The sequence below is a fragment of the Etheostoma spectabile genome, chromosome 5 (genome assembly GCF_008692095.1).
Source record: "Etheostoma spectabile isolate EspeVRDwgs_2016 chromosome 5, UIUC_Espe_1.0, whole genome shotgun sequence".
NCBI lineage: Eukaryota > Metazoa > Chordata > Actinopteri > Perciformes > Percidae > Etheostoma > Etheostoma spectabile.
Genome location: NC_045737.1, coordinates 16808647 through 16819463, shown reverse-complemented (window position 1 = coordinate 16819463; position 10817 = coordinate 16808647). Strand labels below are relative to the sequence as shown.

General features: G+C 38.7%; 1 protein-coding gene across 1 annotated transcript in view; it reads left to right on the top strand.

Moving 5' to 3' along the window:
• srrm4 (serine/arginine repetitive matrix 4) overlaps positions 1-10817 on the top strand; it is a 65885-nt gene that overhangs the window by 41367 nt on the left and 13701 nt on the right. Inside the window, exons 3-6 of the mRNA XM_032517127.1 lie at positions 8961-9047; positions 9195-9275; positions 9373-9399; positions 9679-9729. Coding sequence (XP_032373018.1) covers positions 8961-9047; positions 9195-9275; positions 9373-9399; positions 9679-9729 — 246 coding nt within the window. The remainder of the gene's footprint in view (positions 1-8960; positions 9048-9194; positions 9276-9372; positions 9400-9678; positions 9730-10817) is intronic.

The window sequence follows — 10817 nt, the reverse complement described above, 5'->3', positions numbered from 1 at the left end:
GGGGATTTAAGTGCTAGATTTAAGTGCTGATAATGGAACATTTTAACAGTACCCCAAAAATACCTTCAGGGCTTGACTCTCAGTGAGAAAACAAGAGCTAATCTCTATATTCTAGTGTGGGGAATGTACATAGTCTTATCAGGTTGGGCCCAGTGGAGAAATACAAACATGTTATGAGGAATTCCACACTGTGTCTTTCAGATCCTCACTTTTCACCAGCACTTTGAACCAAAAGTCTCCTTCACACAGTAAGACTAGTTTTAATGCTTCTTATTCTTGGGGATGGAGAAATTGATTCAGGCAGATTTTCTTTAAGAAACCTCTCAATTAATCTGACACTTTGAAAGCCTTTTGCAGTTACACAGCAGGGAAGCAGCCAGTGATATGTAAAACACGACTGAAGCCACATCAGAAGGTGATAGAGACGATCATAAACATGAATCACTTATCTTTGGGTGAACTTTACCCGGCGGCTGCTTCTCTTTGTTTTTGAATTTAACAGCAAGCGCAGAGAACACGCAGGCATGAAGGCTTCTGTTCTGATTATCATTTTTCTGGTTTGTGCGTGCAAGACATCTGATAGAAAAGGCGGTGGTGTTATCCTTGAAACTAAGAGCTTTTTCTGAGTTGAAGTTACACAAGAGGACTTCAGTAACTCCAACTGGCAGCGAGATGTACAAAGTCGTTTGAAACTTACTTAGGAATCACAAGAGATGTCTTCAGTAAAGTGGTCACAGCACAGGAAAGGAAGGAAGACATTAAGGGCATACCACAGTCATATCTCGTCCTTCATGCTACAAAGTAATCTACCAGGAAATGTGTCATTGACAAAATGCATTTTTGATGCATGATTGTGGGTTTGAACTCAGCCTAAAAATACAATAAACTCCAGCCACCCGCCAGTTGAATACTCTTTGAATATAATGATAATAATAGTAAATATAAAGAGCACTTTTCAGGCAAAAAGCACTGTTCAGAGTTGGAAAAATAAAACATGTTGACGTAAGTAACAGCTGCATAAGGTTGAAAATGGTAATCAATTCCATAAGAAAGTAAGAAAGAAAAAAATAATAAACAGACACGCACATCAGAATAACGCAAAAGAGTATGTCATAGTTGTTTTGACAGGCCGTTCAATAAATGGGTTTTAAGATGAACTTTAAAAGCCGAGACAGTGTTAGCAGACCTGATGCTAAGTGGAAGGCTGTTCCACGGCAGACTGATTTCATGAAATGGCATATGTATGACACGCCAATCCATATGCCATTATTGGCGTGTTATCTAGACGCATGCTCGCTTTTAGCGTGTATATAAATGCTGTTTGGCCTCCATTGAGTTACATTACCTTGCAATTGTGTGAGAATTTACGCCGTAGCGAGTAATAGGAATTGGCGAGTGGAAACAACAAGGAGTTAGAAGTCTATGCTCTGGCGCCAGACCATGCAGAGCCTTGTCTGTGATTAACAGCACATTAAAATGAAATCTTAAAGAGCTTGATTTTACAAAATCCACCAACTCTCTGAAACATTATCAATAATCTTTGATTACTAACCACAAAGAAAATGTCTCTAAAATATTACTTTTGTCTATGAGATTGTAATCATGTATCTGAGGATCTGATGGTCAAGAGTAGTAGACGGAACAGCAGATACATCCACAAATATTTCAAGCAAGTATTTAATGGAACAGAAGTGGCTAAGAATTGGAGAAATATAGGAAAAATATTGTTTGAGTTGATCCCTTTCCACTTTGTAAAATGTGGCTAATGAGGTGGATTCAATTCCAAAGTCATTGTCTCCGTTACAAAGCACTGCGAGTTGCTGCCTGAGAAAACTCTCCTCTGTTGAGAAAGACATTTGTTCTGTAGATTTTTATCTTGTTAATTGGCTGGCAGCAACCCAATTGAGCAGAGCAACCAATGGTAATTATAACATGAAACCACAAGCCACTGACAGCGACTTGCTTCCAGAAGCGGTATGTTAGTTACAGTGTTTTAGAGTGTTTGTTACCAAACCTGGTTCACTACAAAAGGAGCCCCTGAAATGAACCATTTACACTTAATTATGTTTAAAAATATGTAATTACCTAAAAAAAAAAAACACAAGAAACATTAGAAATCCACCTGATCATGACTGCACTAAACACAATAATAACAAGATGTATTTATTTAATTTGTATGTATCTCTAATGTATTTATTTTCTAGCCCTCCTTCCCTTTCCGTAAGTGGTTATGCCACTTGTCATTGTAAATAAGAACCTATTCCTAATGACGTACAGTACCTGTAAAAATGAAGGTGTAATGAAATAAAAAATGGAAGCTGAAAAGATGAAATCAAAAAATTAAATCAAATTAGGACAATGCACATTAATCAACATTTTTGTCAATGCGCTATTTTTAGCCAGACGGCTTATTTTCAACTGTACTTCTAATTGCGTAGCATGTAGGGCTGCACAATTAATCAAATTTTAATTCATTTTAATAATAAATTAATTTTATCACAATCACAATTTTAAATTCCCACGATCCAATTTGCGTGATTGAGCGATTTTTTTTTTTTTAGATGCGTCATTTCATAGATGTAAACAGTCACAGAGGACAGAGTAACTCGAGGAAAGTTCAACAGATAGCGGTCGGTTATACGTCGGTCTCAAGGTTTACCAGTTTACCAGTAAACGCAACATTTTGTCACGTCTGTGTTTTCAGACAACAGCAGTGAGCAGTGCTAGTGAGTGCTAGTTAGGGTCTGTTAGCTCACAGGGCTCTAGGTCACATTTGTACCAGTGTTTCCGCTGGTAACTCTGCTATCGCGGCCGCCACGACGAAAAACACAGAAGAAGTTATTGAATGCAACTAACTTCAGTTTGTAGAGTAACAGCGTGGGAGACGGAGCTTGCTGGACCTGGGCAAGACATGTGACCCATGGCCAGAATACCAAAGGCCTAGTTCATAAAAACGCAGCGCAGTGACGATATAGACATTATTTCATATATACATATATATAGATGTGTGTAACTCCACTGACCCGCCATTCGACCCGTGCTGGACCCATTCTTGAGTCAGCTGTCTCTCTGTGAGTAGCGTCCATCGCACTCCCTCTCTCTCCCTAGCTCTTTTTATCAGTTATTGTTGAAAACAAGTGAAGGAGCTTTCTCAGAGATACGTTTAAAAAAAAAAAAAATCCTACACTATTTATTTCAGATAGCTAATTTTCATTTACATGTGTTGCAGCTGTATGTCTATACAACATACTGTAGAACTTCAACATAAGAAGATTAGAAGTTAGAAGATTAGATAAGTAGCATAATATGGATGTGAAAGCATGTATAAATAGCCTATGTGACAATAAAATTTGTTTTGGTTAAAATCAACAAATAATCGGGATGATAATAATCTTGATTATCATTTTGGCCATAATTGTGCAGCCCTAGCAGCAGCGTGCTAACCACTGAGCTACCGTGCAACCCAGTGCTTAATGTCAACCAAGTGAAGCATGGAATAGGATGTAGTTACATGTATACATTTATACACATTCCATGTATTTGCATGATTGCAGCTGGGGAAGAAAGCAACATGCTCTTCAGAAAAATAGGCTGCATTCAGCATCAAGCATATTCTCATCAAATGCCCCCAAATCCCTTTTTTATACACCATTGTTTTGCACAAACAACCATTCCCAACGTATCGACTGCTTTTTTTTATTCTTCTTTTCATTTTCTCAACCTCATCAAAAGAAACGGTTTCTGCTGGCAAGGAAAAATGCAAATGCTTGCCCTGTGTTCTCTTTCTACAAGGCCAGAATGGTAGAGGTGTTAATGAGTGACAAAGCGTTCTCATTACCAGAAGAGGGTACTTGGGCTTGGCCGGTCTAATCAGCTCTAATGCATTTCAGTTCTTAATGCTCCCAAACTGCCGAATACACCAAGCAGGGCCATTTATTACTGCGAGACAGCCTTCTGCATCCAATGAAACAGGCACGTAGTCTCCAGAGCTCTGTGGTCGCATATATCAAGCGGGAGTGCAGTTTGTCACTGTCTGGGTCAGTTCTGATCACACTCACCTGTTAGCGTGACCTGCTATTTGTGCAACATAAAGGTACATTTCCTTCATTTTCGACCTACAAGGCAAATGATTACCCTCCAGTGAGCATGAAAGTGCTTAAATTGTGCCTGAAACAGCTATTTGCAGGTATTTGAATGTATTCTGTCCAGAGTCTAATTGTGTGCTATGAAAATACAAACCTCAAAAAAGGATTTACCCATTTGTCATTAATGAGGACGAAATTCATTTTTAACTGAAGAAATTGCATTTCTGTAGCCTCACTCTTCATTCACAGCAGCAGATGTTGGTGTGCCTTGCAGGTTTCATTGTTTTGAGGCGAAATTTAAATTCCATGCATCGTTTTCCTTATTCGAGTCCCCGTAGCTAATTTAAGTGAATGGGAAGCCACTGATTTCAACAATCAGGTTTTCCTTTATTTAGTTTGAAGTTCTTTTATGTTGTTCAGTGGAGAAGCAGTTATGTGCTTCTGTTTCATGAGTGAATCCAAATGAACATGATTGGTTGTCATTCCTGCATGTCCTTTTAATAAAGCTGAAGCTTCCTCACCTTCCCCATGTCTTTGAGTCACAGTGGGCGGCGCCAGATGGTTTTTTGAGGAGGAATGTATATGTGTTGAAGGCGTCAGACCTCTATCTCAATTGTAATAATATACTAATATCTATTTTGTTGATTCATAAGTCTCCTCGTAAACAACTCTTGTAATTGGATATTTTCCGTGTTGGAGGAACGACTGAGCCAATGAGAGCCTTTGTAAGTGGGGAAGATCATCTAACTGTACTAGCATCATAATATGTGGATGAAATCGTCACAGCTGACTGAACTAGGTCTGCATATACCAGTTATTTTCAGTATTGGTTATTTTTTACATTGGAGAGCCTGAAGCCCATGCTTGAGAAAAAATACCAAATGAGGTGCAGATTAAGTTACTTTGATTAAGCGACATACTGCTTCAGTTCTAGCCTGAATGCAAAAACAGCTCAGAAATCGGTACGCTAAGCATTGAAGTCCCTTCTTCAAAAGAAAGCTGCCACAAAAAAAGAAATGTTTTTGCCCTTCTTCCCAATGGGAGTTGGGAGAAAAGATTTAATGTCTGGTGCTTGGGGAAATGGGTTGGAAAGATTAGAGCAAAGGTTAGTTGTGTTAGGACTGGCCTGACAGCAGGTTGGAGTGCACGGCAACATTGAAATAGAAATAGTTAAAGGAACTTGACGTTTTACAAATGACATGTTGCTTTTATTGGTGTTATAAATGCTAAGATAGCTGCTTTTAGTCGCCATAAAGGCTTCTGTGTAGACTGGAAATGACTGAGTGGATGGATACATCATTCTCCCTATCCGCTTTAATTATTAATTCATAAAACAGTTCAGTGTGCATGTACCAATTTATAAAGTAAATGGGCATATCGGTGCAGAAACTGTAGTACCTCATGTCTCCATGCCAGCTGCCTTATTTACTGCCCTACAATTAATGATGTAAACACTCCTTCACTCCTACATGAAATTCACATAAATTCTGGTTTAACCTACACCAGGCAGCCTTTCCAGTTTTCCCAATGAAGCTTGTTTTTAATCTCAATATCAAAGGCAAGGTGAGTTGCAGTCAAAAGCATATTCTTGGACATCTCTCCTTTACTCCTCCTACATGCTCACTCACACCCGCCTGTCTTTTTCTTTCTTATGAGATTCAGTCGGTCTGCACTTCAATGTGTCATTAATTCAGTCTGTGGTTCTTCAAAGGCCCTTGTCTCCCTTTTTATAATATGTCAGTCATTTTTCAGAGAGCAAATGAAGTGGACCTCTGGACAGCAAACAAGCTGTTCAACAAATGGAATCGGAAACGTTTCTTTTCTTTGTAATGATGAGATTACACGTCAAGAGGAGAATGGACACAAGAAGAATATCTCAGGCTAGCAAGAGTGTGTCTGTGCACGTGGAAATGTGTGACGGTGGTGTGCAGCGTCCAAAAGTGGCACCATCATAGAGGTCCATTTAAGAACGAAATGAAACAGGTTTTTGTTACTGGATTAAATCGTGACACTAAACTGACGGAGGACTCTTTCAAGATTAAAAACTCTCATCTCCAACACTTCAAAATATACCTAGTTAGTTGAACAAGAATCACGAGAATATTTTCTTTTTTTTCTTAATTCTTTTCTCAACTGTCTATAATAATTACCTTTAAATGTTTATTTCAATTCAATATGTAATGGTTGGAACGGGGAGGATATGATTGGTTTTGGTGTGATGGAGAGCTTTTGTCAGTATGTGTGTATGTTTGTGATGTATGTTTATTTTTGAGGTCCCCTCAAGTTGTGTTGGTAACTGTCTTGTCTAATTGGGAAGGTATTGTATTTTCTTGCCTTTAAGGACCCCATCGAAAATGAGATGCTTCATATCAAGGTGTTATTCCGAGTAAAAGATGAAAAAATACATAAAAAAGAAGGTTCATTATAAATTAAAAATGTGTATTTAGTTTTGTTGAAACAATCAAATCACACATTCATGAAGGCAATTAGTTGTCCACATGCATTGCTGGTAGTGAATGCTTGAAGTATATGTGCTGTACTGTATGGTGTGTTTGTTTGGAAAAACAGAAAGGAAAAAAGGATGAGACAATTGTACATGTCTCAGAATCAACAGCCAATAGAAATGAGAGTTTAGATTCACTGCCCGAGCATGAACTTGACCCGACCCTAGCCAAGCCCTTGATCAAGCTTTTGTGTTTTTTTTTTAGTCATTACTTTATTAACCTAATTGAGTGGGGAGAAAGCTATGCCTCTTTAAATATGGTCTCTTCTATATCACGCGCGTTGTCGGTCAGTGCGTCGGCATGCAGACCGTGGCGAAGGACAGAATTAATTAGGTGATTAAGACAAGAAAGTCTCCTTTATGATTCCAGGGCTTTGATTATGTTGCTGCCTTGATCCCACACTATTCGGCTGAGGAAGGGAGCGAGGGTCATGTTTTTTTTTTTTACGTTTCTTCATTTGGATTAATTTACGATCCATTTCATTTTTAATGAACAAACAATGCAGTTGACATGCTTCGTCCTCGTTGCATTATTCATTAAGATAATTCTAAACAGATTTCTGTAGTTCAAACAACTTGGAATTATAGTTGAGAATGTCAGTTGTAACGGCCTACGTATTCAAAAATTGTCAGTTTTAAATCGGGTTTGGGCTCATAATTACAGTAAATGTGTCAGGCCGGGCTCGGACACAATGTGCTCGGGCTCGGGTAAGGTCGGGCTTGATTTTTTTTTTTTTTTTTTTTGGCCCGATCTAAGCTTTAAAAGGAATGCCTAGGGCTAAACCATGAATCGTTTTCAAATCAAAATGGTGATTTGAAAGAATGCGATTAGATAATCGTGAAGGCCGCGATTAATTGAATGTAAACTATTTAGTTGATTTAGTTCATTATTATATTTATCGTAGTAGGTGTAGTATGTAGATAAAAAAAAACAAAAACCAGCAAATCGTAATTGCAATATCTGGCAGAAAAATTGTAATTAGATTTTTAGAATCGTTGAGAACAATTTTGAGAATCGTTGAGCCTTAGGAATGCCTGACATAGCTACTGAGGTTAGCTATGGGCGCTGGCAGTGGATGGGATGTTTCACAGATCTAGCTCTGCCTCTGAGTGCGGCCATGTTGTCAGCAGCCTCGACTTTATTGAAGCTCACTGGCATGCGATCTGTTTTGTACTTTGTACTTGTACCAGTCTCAATAGGATTATATCATCCTGTTGTGATGGGATCATCTTGTGTGGGACATTTGACTCACAGATAATCCTGCTTGTGTATTGTCAGGGGGAATCAGCATGCATTTGTGTGCAGTTATGGCAATGATAAGTCATGTGATTTCTTTTTTCACCCCACCCTTCCTATTATTATTATTTGTCTTCAAATAATTTAGGGAAAAAAGACGAGTTTTAATGTTAAGCAACATTAACACTGTGAAATTCCATAATACAGTGGGTGAAGGACTTCACATCCACTTCTCACACAGTAGAATCATGTTTTAATGTTGCTGTGAATGCAGCCTGTAGGTTCTGTTTCCTTTACCTGGTCACTCACCATTTGAAACATAATTCATACAAAACAGGTTTGAATCCCACTTCTTATACAGATACACATTTTCTGAGCATATTCGTGTCATACTGTATATCATAGCATAGTCATATCTACGCCTTATTGTTTATTCCACATACTGTATTTATTCTGTATATTACTTTCCACTTTACTGCTTTTTACACTTCTATTAGACGGTAAACTGAATTGTGTTGTCTCAAAATGTATGGAGATGAATAGAATTCAAGTTTGTGGTGATCACAGAATTGGAAAAATACATTCAAATCAAGAAAACACACTGCCATCTGTTGTCATAGGGACTATGTCTTCAGTGGTTCCAATTAAAGGTAGGGCGCAGAGCACAGCGCAGGTCTTCGTCATCGAGGGTGGAAAGGAAGCTATTATCTCGCTAGCTGTTATCTCATTGGTTGCGCTTTAGAAAGGTCAGTGGCAACTAGGTCAAAGCAGCAAATCCGAAGGGTGTGCGACGCATAGTTGGGCGACACCCCTCTCCCCATAGGAAATCAGCGGAACAGCCTGCGCAAAGCAAGTTTGCCACCTATCATGTGTAGGCAGCTTAAGACATCCTTCAACTCTAATTTTGCCAATACTTTGAGCACCACCAATAAAACTCAGGGTTAGTTTTTTGTAATTTCGGTGAACTTTCGGTGAATACTTAGAAGATTAACTATACGATGTAAACCAAATTCCAAAAGTCCAGATATTGCGATTTAGAAGCTGTACTTTCTGTCTTGCTGCTGAGATTTCACATTTCATATCCCGTCACTGAATAAAAACAGATGTGTCCCCTCTGCTCTGTATCTGCTTGCAGCCCTTCCTTTGATGAGGAACTAACCCCCCTGCCCAAGGGGAAGAAGAAGAAGAAGAGAAAGTCTGAACGGAAGAGGAAAAGGAAAAGGTCAGTTCCCAAAATGAGATGAATCTGCAGTGAGGTGTATTGTTAGGGTCTTTTTTGTCCTGTTTCCTGAAATAAATAAACTGAGGGAGGAGTACAGGAGAATGCTTGGTACTTTAGAGCTCATGTTTATTTGTCTTCCGGCTTTAGGTCTCCTTCCTACAGCCTGTCGCCACTGAGGAAGAAGAAAAAGAAGAAGAAGAAGAGCTCCAAGAAAAGCAAGCGGCATAGGTAGTTCTCGCTTACTACGACAATATTTGCAAAATGGCATGATGTTTTATTTTTAGGTGACGGTAAATCATCTTTTTTTCTTATCTTCCTCTAACAGGTATACCTCCAAAAAGTCAAAACACAGGTATGTGTGGGATTTTTTCAAGATTTTGTGCATAATTTTAGCGTCTCGTGGCTGTGAGTGTGTCAGATCTAAAGGTTAAAACATTTTATTATTAGAGCTAACTTTAAAGGCATATATTTCTGTCTTAAATTTGGTAACCATTTAGCGTCTGCTTTTCGTAAGTTTTCAGACCTAAAAGCCATTTGTCTTTACGTATCAGTAAGAAAGCAGGTTGTATGTGCAGGCTTTGTCTGCTTTCATGCGCCTCGCTCATGGTTCTATTCTCTTTCATCCCACCAGTTCTTCAAGTTTAAAACATAAGAGGAAGGATGAGCGCAAGCACAAGAAAAGGTCAGTCTGATTGCTGCATCGGAATCATGTACTCTCCAAATCCTTCAAAACAAATTTTTGACATCCCCCCCCCCACACACCTCCTCTTACCTCCCCATGGTAAGCCCATCCACTCATTTCACAACACCAATTGCTGAGGAATGCCAGAGCATCCTTCAAAGTGTGTGTGTGTGTGTGTGTGTGTGTGTGTGTGTGTGTGTGTGTGTGTGTTGGGGGGATACAGAAACATGCAGCCTTTTATTTTTTCTGAGCAAAGCGTGAAAAACCATCGTAAAAAAGGAAAACCTTTTTGAAAGCTTGAGCCACAAAGAGAGGCAAAAATGGGTGAAAGAGGGTAAGAGAAACCAATTTCATGCTGTGATCTCGCAACATTTTATAATTTGACTTTGGATGAGCAGACTGTTGTTTGTAAGCACAGAGCCAAGTTCAGTTGCTGCTTACTTCGACAGAAACCACTGCTTTCCAGCTTACAACTCTCTCTTTTGTGTTCTTCATGCCTACGCTGTCCTATTTTTCAAACACGGTTCATATTCATCAGAGAAAACAAGATCCAAACATTTGGCAATGCCAAACAATTAACATAAATTGTCAGGTGTAAATATCTGCACTTTACAGACTATCTTCCAGGTTCAACTTCAACCTGCCTTAAATAAACACACAATTATCCCACACACTGAGGGATTATTACAGACATTTGGGTACACTCATTGTTGTGTGTCTCTGTTTCCTAATCTCAGCAAATAATTTATTTAATTATGGATAGTTTTATGTTGGTGAAAAATGGTAGCAAATCTAAACATCTTAAAGTGACTACATGTAACTTTTAAATGTTTCTTAAACTTTTTGTTCCAGTTGATGATCATAAATGACCTGTAACAGCAAACAAGACTAACAGTGAAAAGAACCCTATTTTAATATAGTTTTTATTAATCCTCTGAGCCCGAGACACTCGCCCACGAGTAAAAAAGTACCTCTGATTCATAGTTTAATAACTTTTGAACCATACAAGCGATTTACTCACTTTCGGTTTTGTTTAAACCCTGACGTTTTCGCGTTTACAGCGGTCTTTTCCGGGTCTTTCTAGCCTC